The 18,887-nt window shown below is 41.4% G+C and overlaps 1 protein-coding gene across 6 annotated transcripts in view; it reads right to left on the bottom strand.

Annotated features, from left to right (window-relative positions):
* Window positions 1-18,887, bottom strand: part of RUBCN (RUN and cysteine rich domain containing beclin 1 interacting protein) — a 48,603-nt gene continuing 29,716 nt past the window's right edge. The window contains exons 8-22 of one of the 6 annotated variants that reach the window (XM_015600457.2): window positions 18,722-18,766; window positions 16,539-16,634; window positions 15,730-15,845; window positions 14,792-15,002; window positions 14,185-14,286; window positions 11,644-11,718; window positions 5,846-5,903; window positions 4,990-5,122; window positions 4,207-4,352; window positions 3,560-3,624; window positions 2,854-3,092; window positions 2,242-2,303; window positions 1,642-1,795; window positions 478-571; window positions 1-250 (exon numbers count right to left, since the gene is read on the bottom strand). In XM_015600457.2, the coding sequence (XP_015455943.1) occupies window positions 72-250; window positions 478-571; window positions 1,642-1,795; window positions 2,242-2,303; window positions 2,854-3,092; window positions 3,560-3,624; window positions 4,207-4,352; window positions 4,990-5,122; window positions 5,846-5,903; window positions 11,644-11,718; window positions 14,185-14,286; window positions 14,792-15,002; window positions 15,730-15,845; window positions 16,539-16,634; window positions 18,722-18,766 (1,775 nt within the window). In that variant the 3' untranslated portion in view covers window positions 1-71. The remainder of the gene's footprint in view (window positions 251-477; window positions 572-1,641; window positions 1,796-2,241; window positions 2,304-2,853; window positions 3,093-3,559; window positions 3,625-4,206; window positions 4,353-4,989; window positions 5,123-5,845; window positions 5,904-11,643; window positions 11,719-14,184; window positions 14,287-14,791; window positions 15,003-15,729; window positions 15,846-16,538; window positions 16,635-18,721; window positions 18,767-18,887) is intronic. The other 5 variants (XM_015600468.2, XM_015600463.2, XM_006906141.3 and 2 more) reach the window with 5 other exon arrangements.

Below are 18,887 nucleotides of genomic sequence, written 5' to 3'. Positions count from 1 at the left end.
CCTTAAAAGGGTGGCTCAGTTCTGCATTGTGTGTGACCTGGCCCCTAGAAAAAGGGTTTAACGTGCTTCCTTCAGGTGGTCTCCAGGACAGCAGCCTCTAGAGCCAAAGCTTCGGTGGGTTCCTCCTCGTAGTCTGACATGAAGGACTCCAGGCTCTGCTTGGCCAGCAACTCCCGCCGGGCCTGCAGGCGCTCACACCGGGGACAGCTTCCAGACTTGAAACAAGCTTTATGGTAACACGCTTTACACTCTATTCAAGGAGGGAAGGTGAGAGAGAAGGAAACAATCTGTATTATCTCCAGCTGGAAGTAAGTTGCTGCCACAGCCCCTCTTCACCACATGGCTCAGTGCGCCTGTGGTGAAACACAGAGTTTCTGAATCAAGCCAAACTCTTACTAATAGAGGTGGCTGAAGGGAAATAAATTAGCTTTGTGTTCAGTCTTATTTGCCCCGTCCACATGTGGCACCAACACTCACCTTCACAAGTCCGGCACTTATGGAGCTCAAAAGGGAAGATAATGTCATCTTCATTCTGACAGAACTCACAGATGAAGCCCTTGGCTTGGCAGAGCTGGGGAGGAAAGGGACAGGCAGCAAAATGTGGGACAGCATACCAGGAATGGGCACAAGAAGGTGAACACAAGCAAAGGGAGGGGCAAAATCTAAATGAGACTTGAGTGGGCTCTAAGGTGTTCCTCAGTCTTCAAAAAGAGACCTAGGCTGGACTTGGAAGCATGACAGCCAAACTAGGGCCAGGGATGGACAGTGTTGGACAAAGCTTTAAGATGGAGACAAGCCTGAGAAACTCCAGCCATGAGAGTGGCTCTCAATGAAGAGATGAAAAGAAGGAAGGCACAAAAGGCTTCCTAAAGCCAAAATTCCAGTCTGGACAATGATTTTATTTTGAAATAGGAACCACAGCTAATTAAGACAAAATTGTGAAGGCAAGAATATTTCTCCTCAATAACACCCAGCTTTGAGTCATATTATAGCTACATCTTTTCAATTGCCCTTGCTACACAGGATCTCTGTATATGCCCCATTTTAAGCTCTAATTCTGGGACTATCACAGGAACACAAAGTAGGCATATTTTTAAATGAGAAATCCTGAAAATGGAGCTTCTGGCATGTTGGGTAAGAACAATAATAATTTGAATCTACAGAATACTTAAAGCTTACAAAATGCTTTCACATAATTTATTTCACCAATCCTCAAAAATATTGAAAGAAAAGGACAGTGTATATTAATTATCCACATTTTAGAGACAAGAAAATTGAGGCTTACCCCAGAGAAGGCAAAATATTTCCTTTGGTCACAGTGACTGAAAATGATAAAGCCAAGACCCTCTCCAGATACAGGTTCTTTTCCCTTGTCATGACAATTTAGTGAAGATCTGCTTAGAACTGCCTGGTTACCCAGGGGTAATACCAACATCAAATCCTCTTCTAATTCTAGGTTCTTTAGATCTGTATGATTAGCTGTTCATCAACCCAGGGAATAGCGATCCTATCCAATTTCTCTTACAGTGTTGACACAGGCCCTTTCAACTTCCTGGAGCTAAATGGCAAGAACCCTGGGTCCACCCAACAACCCATATCTAAACAAGGGTCCGGTCACATGCTAAAGCAAGACTTTCTTACCATGCATCGCTCCACGTGGGCAGCCCCTGCCCTGGTGAGCTCAGCCAGCCGGGGCCCCAGCTCCCCTTTCCTGGTTGCAGTCAGGTCATTCAGCGAGTACAGGTGGAGATCCTCTGTTAGGTGGCCTGGAACTGTGTCAAAAGAATCCAGAAGGCTACGGGAGATGAGGGGAAGTGGATGGAAGCAGAAAATGATTACCTTGTGTGGTACAGAGTAAAAGAATCTCTATCCAGAAGCAGGACAGGGAAGAAAAGGGTCCTGGGCAAAGATAATGAGGGTGGGCAACACCCAGCCAACCCAGTGTTCCAGGCCACCCCAACTCTCCCACACTATCAGGTGTCTGGATGGGAGAAGTGACTTTTATACCCTTTTGCAGAGTGATTCATGCCAGCTGGCAAAGAGTGGTAGGCCTGCCCAGATTTCCCCTTTCAGAGAGAAGAATACAGATACGGTTACTGCTGTAGCCTTCTCATTTACCATTTCTGGAATTTTCTGCAAGATCCCCCTACTCTCTTCACATAACAAGGGCAACTGCTGGGACATGTTTCTTTCAAAGACATTAGTTCAGCCAGAGGCCTCTGGCCTCCATTCAAGACTTACTCTTTGGCCAATCGGCATGTCTTGAACATGTTCTTCATGTGGTACAGTTGGATCCGCAGCAGCTGAGGAGATAGACATTGCAGTGGGGAGTGGGGGGTAAGATGGGGTATGAAAGGGAGAGAAACAACCATAAGACCAGTACCTTTAAACCTTGAGGGTCTGGAAGGCTTGCATGCAGCAGCCAGAGCCAGACTGTTCTCTACATCTGTAACTCAATAACTTGCTTCAAAGTGATTTTCGGTCAGGGAAGTCCCCCTGCTAGGTCAGTCTGTCCAAATCACATACACAGCTAGGAGCCATCGAGATATCCAGAATTTGAATTTTCCACCTGATACCCTACTCTCCATTTATAACATTTTCAGTGAAGAAAGAAATCCTGCTTTTACCATTGAGTGCTACAGCTTCAGAGCTGCCTTGGCAGGTTTCGGACTCTAACTAGACAGATACCTGGGAAATAGCAAGAGAAAGTACATAGAGAACATGTGGATGATGAAATGGTTATGGCTCTGACATGGTAACAGAAAGAAGGGTGGTGATCTTGGAAAAGCCTATAGGAACACAGAGAAGGGATGAGAAGGGTAATCTGTGATGTGATCTTTTCAAGGGTCTTACCCTGACTTGATTGAGCAGCTTGACCTTCCTATAGAGGGCGCTGTTGATGTCCTGGACATTGAAGAGTGGATCATTCCAGATCTTAATGAGCAGGTCCTTAGAGAAATTGCTGACATAGTACTTGCTGAAGTCCCACTTGCGCAGAACCCGGCTGGGGATAACCACCTGGGCGTTCTCATGGCAGCACTGACAGAAGTACTTGCCCAAATACTCACAGTACCGCATCCGCTTGATATAATCTGGAAAAACCAGGCAGTCAAAAGGTCAGCTGTGGCTTCCCCATCTATAAACTGGTGAGGCACTCTGCTGTTCCTTTTGAAAGAGCGGGAAGGGATGGCCAGTGGGCTCTAGAAAATTCTGTTTGAGCTCCCAAAGCAAGCAGAAATCCATATAGCAGGGACTATGGCTTGTGTGTGCCACCCTGATGACCACTCAGGGAACGAACACTGCCAGAGTTGGCAAAATTCAGCTTCCAAGGACCTAGCCAAAAGTACCCAATTTTCTCTAGTATACAATCCTAGTAATTGCTCCCAGAAATAATTTCCCTCTGATTGCCAGTGTTATTGCCTAGTCCTATGTCTTGCCTAGCCCCTTCCTTCCTTTTCCCTAATTCTGCCCTGTCACTTCCTCTTACTACCTCTCTGACCAAGTTGTGTGAGCAGGTAAAGCCCTTGGAGGCAGTACTAGGATCAGAGAAGATACTCACCAGGGTCCGTCCTGATGCCACATCCTGCACAGCGGTAATTCTGCTTGGCCACAGCAATTTTCCTCCTGAGGAAAGGGGAAGTAAAGGGGATTGGCAGATATCAGCTATATGAGGCCTCTGAGATGTAAAGGATGAAGATACAAACATAGGGCTCTTGTTAAGGATGGAAAGAGAGGGAAATTCACTAATTTCTTAAAGTTGGACAAACTGGACCTATTGGGAGAACCAATTCAAACCAAGGATTATGTGGTTAGAATTCAGGTCTAGGCAGTGACTCTCCCCAGTAATGAATCACACTTTCTGTACAAATCTAAGAGATGAGAAATAGTAAAAAGGAGAGACAATAGGAAAGAAAATCATTCACCCATCTGTAAAAAAGAAAAACCAGTAAGCTCACAAAACTGTTAAAAGGAAGGTAACAGGTTGGCAAGGCCAACGATGAAAGACCTCATTTCTGGGTAGCTCTAAGGAAGAATAGGAGGATTAAGAGTAAGACTTACAGACAAGATGAATAATCCTCTCCCTCTACCTCTTAGAATTCTGTGGGATATACAGCTGGAGGCAGAGACAAGAGGGTGAGAAGACAGCCCTGACAATCTAAAGAGAATATATCTGTTTTTCAAAAGGCATAGCCTCTGGTTACTCACGTTGGGGCTGGATGAACATTAAAAATTATTTGAGGCCGGGGTGGGGCCCACTCCAGGTTGCCACGAACACGAATACGCAGTTTGTAGATGTCAGCATGCTGCCCATCATCTGGTGAGATGGGCAGTGAGTTGGGGATGGGCAGGAGCTGTAGGAGAAAAGCGCAGGGTGATCTAACATGGGCAGTCCAGGGAAACACATGTTTGACCCTTCTGGCCATGACAGGAGCATAGTCAATGAAAGATATGTCAGGAACATCATAGGTAAGGGCTTCAGGGAACTTTGGCTCTGAAACCATAAGGTACCAGGCTACTATAAGTGAGAGCCTTGGGTTCCAAGAAGCAAAAGAAACAGAAACATCATCCCAGTAGTAGCACCCACTGCTGATACTGTAACTGAACCTTCCCCAGGACCCTTGATATTCCAGGGTGTTTCATGCCCTACTCAACTGCAGAGCAAAGAAGAATCTGAATGATTCGCTTTTCACCATGTCTCAAAGGTGGTTACAACATAGGAGGAGTTCCACCTCTGGTCTAGTGAGCAGTCATATGGAAAAAGGACAGTGAAGGAGCCATTATCTCCTGTTTTGACAATTGCTAGAGAAAACCTAGGCAAGCATTCACATTCATTCATTCAACAAATTTGTAATGAATGGCTTTTGTAAGGAAGGAAACACATAGGCTCATTCTAGACTGGGGACATGTGACAAAGGATAACAATATCAGAAAAGCTCACAACCTCCAGGGGCTGGACAGTGGGTAGAGAAAAAGAGCTGAAGAATTTACCTTCTGGGGGGCATCATGCTCTGGAACTAGCCACTCTAGCTCCGAGGCGGCTGGGAGCTGCATCCCCTCAAACTGCTTCAGGAGCCCCATGGCCACTGCCTCAGCAGATGTGGAGTGTAGGAAGCAATGGGAGCTGGAAAGGAGAGATTCAAGGAAGGCTGAGCATAGAGAAAAGGCAGGAACCTTTCCTTCAGGACTTGATACCACTTGATACCAGGACTTCTGGGCTGAGAGAACACTCGTAGCACCCCCAGTCTGCTAAGCTTCTCTTCTCATCATCTTTAGACACATGTGTATAGTGGAAAATATACTGGTCTTATAGTCCTAAGACTTACTAATTCCCCTTACTAGCATTGCATGGCAGTGCTAGTTAAGAATTCTGCATCATTTCCTTTCTCTAAACTTCAGTTTCTTTACTACAAAATGAGGATTATAACGCCTGAGGAAACTTGTTTTGTGGACTATAAAGGGCTATTGTTGCTCCCAAATGAGCTACTATTTCCCCTAGTTGAGCTTACAATATGGAAGCTGTTCGATTTGATTTCATGGTCAGAAATCATGATCACTGTTTTCTCTCTTTTAAGACCTAATCTTCTGGGGGCCTCTAGTATAATCAGTCAAAAGAGAAAGAACTATCCACACTGTGAGCTTTGCCTCCACTAGAGCCCACTCTGTTTAAACCAATGATTTTCTGTTTTCTTCCCTTAAGTGTGCCACCGTCAGGCAGGCCCAACACTTTAACCTTGCCTCTGTGTGAATGTGGACGGCTTCATTCACAGCTTTCCCATCCATATGCCAAGAACTCAGTCTGTTTTTCCACGAACCCGAAGGTTTTGTTTTTTTTTTAAGTACTTACTAGGACTGGGAGGAATTCAGGGATTTGTTTGAGGTTGTGCTCCTTCTGATGTCAGCATCTAAATGGAACCAGAGATAAAGAGAGTAGGAAATGGAAATGGAGGCAGTAGGGGATAATAATGGAAACCATGCCAAGCTATTACCACCTAAGCATTCAAGGTAGCAGCTAGGTGCTACATTCTATGCAGGATAAAGAGGAGAATCCAGGTGAAGCTCTACAAACAATTTACAGTTTGGCTCTGTTCAAGTCACAATCAGGCTGAATTAGTGACATTAAGCATAGCACTTAGAAGGTCAAAGTGGCTACAAATCCAGGTAGAATAACAAACTCAGACATGGTACAAAACAGTGAACAAGAAAAGGAAGCACCCTAAGCCACACAAGGTCATACCCTACACCAAGCAGAAACACAAAATAAATTACTTTAACCTCTCCCTCATTCTCTAAATCTCAAGCCCTCTTAAATAATAAACTTCCAGAGGCAAGAACTCTACCTAGCACTTTTTCATATCAGAATCAGTACCTAAAACAGAACTTGAATCACAGTGGTTACTCATTAAATGTCTGTGGAATTGGAACTTTGCTTCTAACATCTGATCAATATTGCTATTACTCATGAATGTGAGAAGTCTTCCATATCCTTTAAAAAGCTTCCTGGAAAGATTTCCTTCCTGTCTGGTGGCACAAGGAAGAAAAGAACTTCTCTACGGCTTGGTGGCTCCCTGGAGATGCTTGGTAACTAACAAATTTTCATGGAGCTATTCAACATGATCTTTACTATAAAATTCACAGGCATAATTACAGAAAACTATGGCAGACTTTCCAAAGCATATTTCTGATAAATGATTTTGAAGATGATTTCTAATAATGATATGCCTGAACCTCCAGAGACCTCATCACCCAAATACTTTTGATGGGGAGAATGTGAAGTATAGCAGTCATGTTTAAGAAAGGCAGAAAGAATCGACTCAAGTCAGGAAAACAAGACTTCTAATAAGTTTCATCCTTCATTTCCTTTGATGCCCAGTGAAAAGACCTTTCCCTAATGAAACCTACACAAATGATCAATCTACTGCATTTAGCCCCTCAATAGAGCACTAAGATTACATGACATCATTCTGCACTTGGCCATGAGTAGCTCAATTGTTCTTCACATTTCCTATCTCTATATTCTTGTATGCACCATTAGATTATAAAATCTCTTTGTGAGGAAATGAGGTTGTGTCTAATTCTTCTGTTTAACCCCAAAATACTTAACACAGGGTTCTGTATGCAAGCATATATTCAAATAATAGTCCTGACAAATCAATGTCTTCAAAGCTATATATATATAAGAACAGAATTGAAATCTGTCAATTTTCATACACTCTCTAAGCATAGAAAAACTTAAGAAAGCAACAAATTTTTGACTATTGGGATCTGGATTTTGGTGGTGCAAATTCAGACAGATAATTATGATATATATATTCCTATTCATATATATTCATATTCATATATATATCATAATTATGTCTGAATTTGCACCACCAAAATCCAGATCCCAATATACTGTTAGTTGTCTATTCCATTCTAAAAAGTGGTAGTGGAGAAAAAAAAAAAATTGTAGGCAATAGTAGACCTTCATTGACCATTGGGTTTGTAACATTTATTTGAATAACACTTACACTGCCTTGGATTGTACTTAAGTCTTGCCTTGTCCTTATAACCCTCAGAGTGATTTCTATATAATGTTTTTATATTTTCTAAATAAATGATTAATTGGCTAAAAGCAAAAAGCAAATTTGAGCCTGTTTCAGAGTGACCGAAAAGGAAAACTAAGAGAAAATCTGAGATACCCTTCAATAAAGAGCTAACTAACGTTGTTACTTTACGGTCAGGCTATTAAAGAAAACACTTCACACCAGAGAGGAGAGGTGGCAGATGGTTGGTAAGGAAACCATCGTCTTCATAAAAACTATTTAGTGATTCTTCATCCTCACAAAGTCTTTTTTTTCTTTGAGAGGAAAAAACGGTCTCTCCCCTTTGGAAAATATAGTTGTCATATTTATCACGTTTCTTCTTTTTCACTAGATTTCCTATCTAATCATGAATACTTCCCAAGAGTGCAGAAGACCACATGGGTTTAGATGTAAGGCTCTTGCCCCAGGAGTAGAGAGGCTGCACCTGATATCAAAAGGGACTTGACACCTGTCACTGGTAAAGCATCATGAAGGCCTTGTGGGTACGGGGCCTCTGCTGCATTCTGTTGACTCTCAAGTCAGTTCAAGCAGATAATTTATTGTGACTGCAACACCAGCCGAGGATCTGGATAAAAGCAGCCCAGGGCCTAAGGCAATTAAGGAATAAAAAGAGAGGAAGAACCTATTCATCTCAATGGATCAAATGTACCCCAAATGAAAGCATTTTAGAAAGAAGCCTAAGAAGCTCGCCTTCCAAATGGAAGTTAACATACCTACGAAACCTTTTATTGACTCATTGACAAAAACTCATTTCAAACGCTTCTGATGTGTTAATAGGATAAGGCTACTACTACTGATTGAAAAAGTTCAAAAATATAAAAACAAATAACAACAAAAATAATGACGTTATAAAAAGAATTTTTGCACATCCAGACACTGGTATTAGGATGATCAGGGAAGATCTGGTTAAAAACTCAGTACCCTAGCAAATTCTACAAATTCTTAAAATAAGTGAGGCATGGGAATAGAGTCAACTTCAGAATTTACTGTCCAGTTTGATGTTGGTTTCCATCTTGCTTTCCTTCTAGCAGATAAGGTGACAGCCAACACATCTAGAAATCTGACTCCAGTGAATTTTCTGTAACTGCTGACTTAAGAGGAAACATTTCAAAATGGAGAACCAAAATACTATTTTAAAGGAAAAATTACTAAAAAAAAAAAAAGGATGGTGGGGAACAGCAACTGATTACCATGAACTGGATACAATTTAAAAACTTGTCAGAAAATACAGTCCATGAACTTCTCTCTTTATATATGTTGCCAGTTACAAATTTATTGCTGTTCAGCTTCAAACCTGCCCTTTTTTTGTCTGCTCTGTGACAATGAAGCTGGACTTGTAAACTTGTAAACAATCTTTTGCCAGCTGGTGTGATGTTAAGCTTTGTCAGTAGAGGGCACTGGAGGGACACTGGAGAAAGGAGAGGTTTCTCTTGCTGGTTCTGGTGTGCTCCTCTAGGCCAATTCCTGTAGTGCATGAGACTTTCTCCTGGCTAGGCAAGCCTTCGGGCAGCTTTGCGGCAGAGTGCCACTAGTGGTACTTCTCATAAATGGCTTCCCATGGCACTTCCTGAGAAAGCTTCACGGCAAGTGCCACGTGCCATGAACCACTTCCTCCAGCACCCTTGAGTTCTGAGGCATGGCACATCCCCGGGGGAGACCTCCTCCAGCACTCCAGAGAATGATTTCCTGGTGAGGGCTGTTGGCATGGCACCCATTGTGGACAGCATCCCCTGACACTCAGGGCAGCTCTGCAGTAGAGAAGTTCTCTACCATCCACTGAGCCAGGTCTGAATTGCTGCTTTGGGGATGTGGCCCTCTCTTCTATATTTGTTCCTATCTCAGCCCTCTGGGTAGTGACTGCTCCCTATATCTGCTCTTCCTGTATGTTTTACCATTCTCTTTACTCCTAATAGCTGGTTTCTCATTATCTCAATCTCCCCCATTAAAATTAATAATTCTTTATATTACACTTTCCCTATTCAGATTACTGAGTGGTTTCTGTCTAGATACATATGTACAGAAGACTAAAATTCTGTAAGAATCTATCAAGAAAGATAAAGAAGAATTTATGCAAGCGTTAATAGAAGAGGACAAGGGGGGGATAAAAATAACAAAACTCTAAAACTAAAAAAAATTGAAAAGACTATCTGGAATTGGGATCTTATAAAAGATATCATACCAACTGGCAGACACCATTAGAAGAAACAGATGAGGTGAAAGAAGTCAGACACAAAAGATCGTATGTTGTATGATTCTATTTATATGAAATGTCCGGAGAAAGTAAATCTATAGAGACAGAAAGTAGATTAACAGTGAACTGGGGCTTAGGATAGGAACGAGAATAACTAAATGGACACAAGGGATCTTACTGGGGTGATCAAAATGTTCTAAAACTAGATTGCAGTGATGGTTGCACAACTTTGTAAATTTACTAAAAAGTATTATACACTTAAAGAGAGTAAATTTTTATATGCAATTACACCTCAGTAAAATTGTTTTTAAAAAGAAATGTTGATGAACACAAAGCTTTCTATGAATAAGCTTTCTATGACCACAAGGTTTATATCTACTTTATTGCTAGGAAGTAACTTTCAAATCTATTTCCTTCAGAAATACTTCTGCTCCATATTATCTACTCAATGAATCAGGCTCTAAGAAATGTGATTACATTAAGCAGAGCATTACAATATGCAAAGTATTTATCACAATGTCTACAATATGATACTTAAGTAATTTTTCCAAGGATGCTATGGATTCTGACGATTTTCCTATGATAGTATCCCAAGAAACTCTTCAATAGCATAAATCACTTAAGATGATCAAAAAGAAACACGTTTGTAAACCTCTAGACATGATCAAAAAGATTGCTAATGAAAAGTATGACACTTTTTAGAAAGAATCTGGTACTAGTAATAAACTTGAGTAAAGACCAGAAACATGAAAAGAGAACAGAAAGCAATAAAGAAATCTAGAGAAAAATGAATTGTATATTCTACTTTGATAATTGGGACTCTGCATGTATAAAGAAGATAAAACAAGTCACTACTTTTGAGAGAGGCTTGATCTGACAGCTTTCCCCCAAGACTCCATAATGTGTTGGTCACAAGAAAAAGTAGTTTTTTTATTGAAAAAATGGTTCACATTCTTGATGTATTAAAAAAGCTTTAAAGTTCCCAAACGGGGGAAGAAAGGATGCTAAGACTAAATAAAGGTATACTTTATGGTTAAAGTGGGTGCAGTCAATTAATGCAACAGCAAAGGGCTGTGGTTATAAACACATTAGAAACCAGTTAAAAAGTGGCTTAAGTTAAGTACTTCTCAAGTAAGGGAAGAATAAATTTATTCTATGTTAGAATAAATTATAACAGTTCAGGAGTAGAGAAAAAGGTAACTAATTACTTTTATTTCTCTAAATCTTGATCTAATCTTATGTAATTATTTCAAATTCTAGTAGCTGACAATATTAACAGTAAAAATTAACTGTTTAATAGAAAGTCCTGAGTTTTGTTGTTCGTGTGTAAAGCCATTTTGAGCAGAAAACTGCCAGTTTCTTTCAGTTAACCTCCCCCTCGCCCCCCTACAGAAAGCCAACAGCACTAAATTCTAATTGTATACAAAGTACCTAGAGGAGAGAACTTTCTGAGAGCTGGCTCTCAGAATTCAAAACTCTTGAAGAGACACTAAGTTTCATATAATTCTGACTTTTGCTGTCTGGATGTGTGGCCATAGCTTAACTATGGGTTCGAACTGAAATTTCTTCACTTAACCATTTCTTTTTAAACTGTCTACTACTTCCGTCAGCCATAATGACCACTTAGTTTATGTATCACCTAAGGACAATCTCAGTGAGGAGGACTGTTGGGGGTTATATGAGGAAAAAGAAAATGAGTACCTGAAATGTTCCTGGATAGCTTAAGCCCCGTTTTTCCCAGCTAGTTTTCTAAATACTATAATCCTTGTAACCTCGACAGGTATCACATGATAAACTACATACAAAGGCTAGTGCAAACATTCACACACATGCAGGTATGAGCCCACCCACACTTCCAACACAGGCTACCTGAAAACATCGAAGCCATTGACACTGAGAGTCCATTCTTTGACATGTGAGTCAGGTTAGATCCTTCGCTACCATCTGTGTAATAATTATAAAAGTGGGCCCTTTAGTATTTAGACAGGAAGTAAATCAACGAGAATGACAGTTCTAGACATGTTCCTGGAATCAGGACTTGACTTAAGCTCCAAAAGACAAACTATTTTTAGGAACCTATACCTACAGTTTTACTACTCACTATAGCTTTCGTTCTTAACCACGGGGGGATTTTGCCAGATTTGCTATCTGGCAATGTCTGCAGACATTTTTGATTGTCATGGTTGTGGGAGAGTGTGGTGTGCTATTGGCATCTAGTGGGTAGAGGCCAGGATGATGCTAAACATTCTACTATGCACAGGATAGTCTACCATAGCTAAGATTTATCTGGGCTAGAGTTTGAGAAACTCTGCCCTAAGGTCTTTTTCTTCAAGGATTTCTGTTCTGATGAGTTAGCTGATTGCAATTATCTCTTCTGGGCCCACTGCAGCAAGAGTTTCCAACAGAGGGTGCATTTCATGCTACCCCCAGGCAGACTATTTCAAATTTGGCTCCTTCTAGATTAAACAGATTCTCCTGGCTCCTTGCTTTGCTGCAAGGAACAAACTTATCCAAACCCAGTGAAGCAGCAAGTTTTGAACTTACCTAGATATTACCCTCATAAAATTCAGACTGTTGATCCTGAGAGAGAAGGTAGAACCCTTTTTATTTTCTAATTTGAAGATCAAATCAGTCAAACAGTAGTATAATATAAAATATATTGGTTTTTGCCCCAATTCCTGGCACAGAGAGCTCCTTAAGCCCTTGGAATTTCCTAAGCGATAGGAATGTCTTTTGTTATCCATAATGAGCCACTTTTCATTATATCTGAGTTTATGCTAACAGGGAGACTTTCAGGGCATCTAGATAGCTTCAGGACAGAGCTTGTTGCCAGAACTTTTAGCCCCATGTCTGATCTCCTGGGAGGGGAGAGGGGCTGGAGACTGAGTTTAATCACCAATGGCCAGTGATTTAATCGCGGATGCCTACATAATGGAACTTTGATAAAAACTCACAATGATGAGGCTTGGGGTAGCTTCCTGGTTGGTGAACAGACTGATGTACTGGGAGAGCAGTGCACTGACTCCATGAGAACAGAGGTTTCTGGGCTTGGGACACTTTGGGACCTTGCCCTACATACCTTTTCATGTACAGCCATTCATTTGTATCCTTTATAATAAACTGTGATTGTAAATATAGTGCTTTTCTGAGTTCTGCGAGTCATTCTAGCAAATTATTGACTCTTGGTGGGGAGTCATGGGAACTCCTGAATTGGCTGGGGAGAAGTGCAGGGAGCCTGGTGACCCCATTTGTGGCTGGCATCTGAAGTGGGGGTAGTTTTATGGGACTGAAAACTTAAGCTGTGGAGTTTGTGCTAACTCCTAGAGTTAGTGTAAGAACTGAATTATAGAATACTTAGTTGGTCTCAGAAAATTAGAGAACCATTGTTGGAAAACCACATACGAACAAAAAAAATGGAGTTTTAAGTGACTATTATTGTCATAAATAGATATCAGATACTGTTAAGGAGAACACAGAAGAAAGACTTCCTAGCAACCTAGAAAAAAGTGTAAAAATCGTATTTCTGCATGGGGAGGAAACCCAGCTACCACACCTGGAGGTCTGTGCAGGTGAATGGGTTCTCTAGACTAATGTAAATAGGAAATCAGAGCCTCATGCAATAAAATGTTCATCATCATCTTACAATGGAGAATTACAAATATAATTCACCTCTACAATAAAATTACTCTGGGTTTCAATCATGAGGGAAAGCTTATGTCCCTGAACTGTTTGTTGTTATTGTTATTGTTGTTGTATTGATGGGAACTTGAAGAAATCTATGATTTGCAGGAATGGATTAACCCATTAACTATGGGTTAGCCTAATTAAACACAACTGCTTTCTCAAATTAGAACCCTCCTCTTCTCTATGAAGATCCTTATGACAAGCACAAGAGTCTGTAAGCAATTTACCTAGCACTGGCAGGACAGAAAATAAAGCTCTACTTTGTAAACTTTTTTTCATTTTTTGCTTTTATTCCTCCAATGACTTTTTCTCTTTTTCTCTTAGGATTGTAATAAAGCTCCTTTTAAACACCTTGAAACAATTTTAGTTGTGCTATGGAATACAAGAGAATAGGATTCTAATTTCACATAGGCATGGGCCAGCCCTATGCCCTTAGCAGGAGGAATCAGGGTAAGAATCCAAGTGAATGGTGCAATGAGGAAGAAACATCAGGGCGACTTCAACAGCCAACTCACTCCACCGGAACACTTTCTTTCAGTGTTAGTTTCGGCTTAAATTTTAAAGGAGTGTTATTTTTAGCAAGAGGGGCTAACCCTTACAATAACTAACATTCCATAATGGGCCATATTGAAGGTCCCCTACTTAAGGAAAGCTTCTCAGCCTATGATTCCAAATCGAAAGAAAAGGGTAATGAAAACTCCTTTGAAATAAACTGTCACTTCTTACCTTGTATTTCAACTTCATCAACCTCATCAGCAGAGCCAGAATCAGAGAACTGTGCCGAATCACGTGAACTGAACTGGGAGCTGCTGGAAGTGACCCGAAAGCCTGTTCCATTAGAAAAAAAAAAAAAAAAAAGTGGGAGAGGGAATAAACAGGACAGAAAGACATCTTCTCCTCCTTCTAGGGTCACAATGAAAGGGACCTGCGCAACTTCAATAGAACCTTGGCTGGGAGTGATGCTGGGCTGGGAAATTGGAAACTAGTTCTTCTTACTGGTTGATATCCATTTTATTCATGAAATTTAGAAAGTTTCACGTAAATACAAAGTACAACTGTGAAATGAATCTAGGACCAATGGTCTTAGCACTCATATTAGAAACCTATGTTTTGGAAGATATTTCTGAAGTGGGAAATGGATGAACTCTAGGTCTCTGGTCTGGTAGGAAAACAAATATAGAACAACATAGAAAATCTTTCTGACAGAGGAATAACCCTTGGCTTGGTTATCACATTTCAAATTAAGGGAGACAAAAAGAAAGCCTATGAGGCACCAACTCTTATCCTGAAGCCCGGAAGAAGCGGGAACGGAGGTGTTCACAGCCTCACTCACTTCCATGCTCAGTCTCCTGGTATGCAGGGAGCATATTCTTGGTGCGGATCTGCTGGCGACGAAGGCGGATCTTCTGCTTCAGTTCTTGGATCTCTGTATCGCTGTCTTCCCCCTCTTCTTCCTCCTCTTCTAGGCACTGGCTCATCATGTTGCACTTCATTAGTTCAATGGCAGCAATTAAGGATTCTGAGATGCTGAAGTGGGCATTCTCCTGGGGGAAGGAAAGCACCACAGAAGTTGCTTAGCAAAGGGCTGGAGATATTGAATGCCTCACTGATTATAATGTTGGAAAACAGGGGTTCCAAGGCATGCACTGCTTTTATTCAAAATGCCCAGGGAAAACGTACACTTCTACTGTAAGGAAAGCTGACGGTCAAAAAAACCTGTCCTATATTCTTTTTGCTCTCAGATCTGTCCATGCCTGGCCTTCCTGCCCTACTTTCTACATAAAAATATAACAGAGAAGAAGTCCAGAATTTCATATCAGGGTCTTTTCTAAACCTATACACTTATACATAAAGTATTAAGGTAAATGTGATGTCTCAAGATAAAGTGCTTTGTAAGTTATAAAATGATACAGGGACATTATTTATTACATATCTAAGCCTTAGAACAAAATATAGAAGCTGATTCTGGAAATATATAGTTTTTCCCTAAGGTTCCAGGGGTCACAGAAACAATAACATGGCTGAAATTCAATGCTTCTCTACCCAAGGCAGCTTCTAAGACAAAAATCAGTAACATTCTTGGACTTGATAAAGAGCATTTACTCCCTGAAGAGTTCTCCAGAGATAGAATTTGTTGAGCTTATCTTTCCTGTAGTCTATACTCATGTTACTGCTGTGTACCCAAGAGCTCTTTAGAACAAATGGCACCACAGCCCCTCAGGCCAGATTTCCTAACTCACAGGCTCTTTGGTAGTCCCTTAGATTCCTCACCTTTTCCAGGTCAGCACAGCTGCCAAAGTCTTGCTCAGACAGGTAGCTGATAAGGGACTGTCCTTCTGAAGGTCTTCGGAACATGCCTTCCCCTGAGCACAGGTACTGACCACCCTCTGTGGGAAAATAGAATGTAGATGTGAAAAGCTCTGATTTAAAAAACAAATCTGTAACAGTCAAGCTTCTTTGAGAAGTCTGATGATTTTACCACTAAAGATGTTCCCAAGTTTTCCTAGGTAAAGGTTGGAAAGAAGATATTTACCTTCTAAAGGAATGTCTCTGAATCTCAGGATCGCAGAGCACTAAGCCTTTTGGTTAAAGAATGGTGGCACGAATAGAGAGAGCCTGGAAACAATTCTTTTAACACCTTTATTTAAGACGACATATTTGCCCTCCTACCCCACAAAAAAGAAAACAAAAAACCTGTGCCAAGAGTCACACAAGAAAACAAATGGCTTCCTCTTGTGGATGATTTCCATGTGGAGCTTGTCTTCTACTAATTAAGCCCAGACACTCAAAGGCCTCTTTTCAAGGTCCCTCTCACCCACTCAGAGAGCCATTCTATGTGGCTCAACATTCATGGTGATAACACCCACAGCATAAGAGAGGGTGGGACCTCTAAGTCAGAGAGAAGAAAAATGGCAGGGCAATATGATTTCTAGCACAGGGGTTGAAAATGATGGGAGAGTGAGGCTGTACAGTATGTACCCTCCACATAGCTGAGATGAGCCACACAGCTCAGAGCTTAGCAGGCACAAGGGGAGAGCAAAGACACAACTGCAGCCCTAGCCTTCCTAGTACTCACTTACCATACTCCATGTACAGAGAGCTGGGTGTGCTGACTTCACTGCTTGGGCCAGAGTAGGGCAAGTGGCCTCTCAACTTCGACTTATCATTGCAGGATTCTAGTGTCAGTGACCACCAGGGAGTAAAAACATACCAGGTGAGCAACAGATACATTCCCAACTTTGGATTTTCAACATTTAACTGCTCCCATTCCCAATGCCCTCCCAAACAGGAGAGAGGCGGCACACCAACAGGGAACAGTCCAAGAATGCAGGAACACATGGGGAAGAAAGGAGATGGGAAGTCAGTATATTCTAAGGGAAAAAGAAAAAACATGACCCAGAATGCAACACAAAGGTGAAAAAGAATCAAATGAAAGTGAATTCATGAATTTAGTTCTCTTTTCTTCTATCCTCTCACCAAATGTTCCAGGTATATTAGCCAAATTCTACCCTCTTGACAAACCAATATACAAAACAGTTCTCACATGGTAAAACAAAGATAAGCACATTGAAACTTTTCTGACAGCTTGACACTAGGTTTTAAAACAATATAGAAGGGTTAAACTCACTAAGGAAACACTAGGATATAGCTTCTCCTGGACCTGAAATGTAAATGTGTCATACCTCCAAATTTAACTCACTTCTGAACTGGCAGAAGTGCAAAATAAAATCCAGCAATGTCTTTCAAAGAAGCATAAGACAATGCTAGAGAAGCCAAGGATGTTGGCCTTGTAACCAAAGGACTATAGGCCCAGCCTTACTGGAGAAGGAAGGAGATTGCAAGAGAAGGCTGGCAAAGTAGGCAATGCGTGGGTAGAAGTTTTCAAGAACACTAAAAGTTGGGAGTGGAGAAACAGCAGCAGGCAGGGCTCACAGGAAACAAGAAGCTGATATTCTTCAAAGGAAAATACAAAATTCTAGTGTCACAGAAGGAAGAGCAGGCAGAAAAGCAGGTGGGTGCCTGAAAAATAAGCAGGATGCTCAGGAAGAAAGAATGATTGAGCTGCATCCAACCCATTTCCCTGACAGATGATGCCAACTTGTCAGCTTCTCCTCTCACAAAATATGTTACTATGTGGTGAGAGATAACTCTGTGTCTTCCTTGGGCCTCAAAGATTTTTGGTGGTCCTGAGTGGGCTCTGCTCCTCACAACTGAACTGAAGGCAAACCGGTAGTCACCATGATGCCCTGGTAAGAAACCATGACTTGGAAGGGACCTCTGAGGTCCAGTCAAACTCAGTGCACAACACAAACTCCAACAACAGCACCCTATTCCTTTAAAACATCTAAAGGCCATCCGGCCTTTGCTTACTGAGCTCACTACCTCCTGATGCTGCCCATTTAAATGAACAGCTCTAATTCTTAGAATTTCCTCATATTCACTTGAAATCTGTCTTCTTACAATTTCTCATCTCCTTGAGAACAACAACGCTCTTCTAAATGGCGGTCTCACAGACTTGTTCCTCTTTAACCTTCTCTGTTCCAAGCTAACGTACCTAGTGGCTTCACCCATTACCAGGAGACCACAGTTTTCAGTTCTCCCTCACTACGCTGCTGTCTTGCAGACACATTCAAGTGTTAATACCTCCATGCATTATAGTATGCAGAGTGGAACATAATATTCAGTCTGAATACCATTGTGAAAACCAAAGAAACAGACTAAGTCACTAGAAAAATCCTATGCAATGACTGGAATGAGGGGTGAGGAGAAACTTAGAGGGGAAGGAAGATGGGTGAAAGAAAAAGGAAACAAGGGACTCTAGGAAAGGCAAAAGACATGCACCCACATCCAAGACCACAGAAAGGGAAGAAAATACATTCTGGTGTTAATTCAAGGAAAACAAAGTAATCCATAACAAGTACTCAGTCTTACGAAAAATTCTGCCATGATTCATCACGATGCCTTAGACAAATAGCAGACCTCACTTTCATCTTTGGGCAAACAGAACTGGCAAGTCTTAACACTGCCTCCCAGAAGCAGTTGGGAGACTGAATGAAGCATATGGAAGTCATGGGCAGAAAACACATTTATGCAAAATATTGGTGCCATTTTACAGATAGGTCCAAACATCTTAGCAGGACCAAAATAGCCAGACTTGATTTGACACCAGAATGGAAAAGGAGGTTCTGAACTGAGCAAGTTGGTCACAGAGGGGCAGAAGGAAGAGGAGGTGGCACACAGAAAGGAGGACTGGCTCCCAAACCTGCAATGGGATCTTCAACTATAATGGTGATATTCCTGGGGCCTCCTGTATGTAGAGAGACAAGTGTAGTGTCCAGACAGAAGAAATGAGAATAGAGAGAGTGAGAAAAAGAGTGTCCTCTGATCTAGCAGATGTGGGGATTTAACTTTCGGGAGGGAACCCTGAG

Source organism: Pteropus alecto, unplaced genomic scaffold, assembly GCF_000325575.1.
Source record: "Pteropus alecto unplaced genomic scaffold, ASM32557v1 scaffold311, whole genome shotgun sequence".
NCBI lineage: Eukaryota > Metazoa > Chordata > Mammalia > Chiroptera > Pteropodidae > Pteropus > Pteropus alecto.
This window is presented reverse-complemented; position numbering and strand designations above follow the sequence as displayed.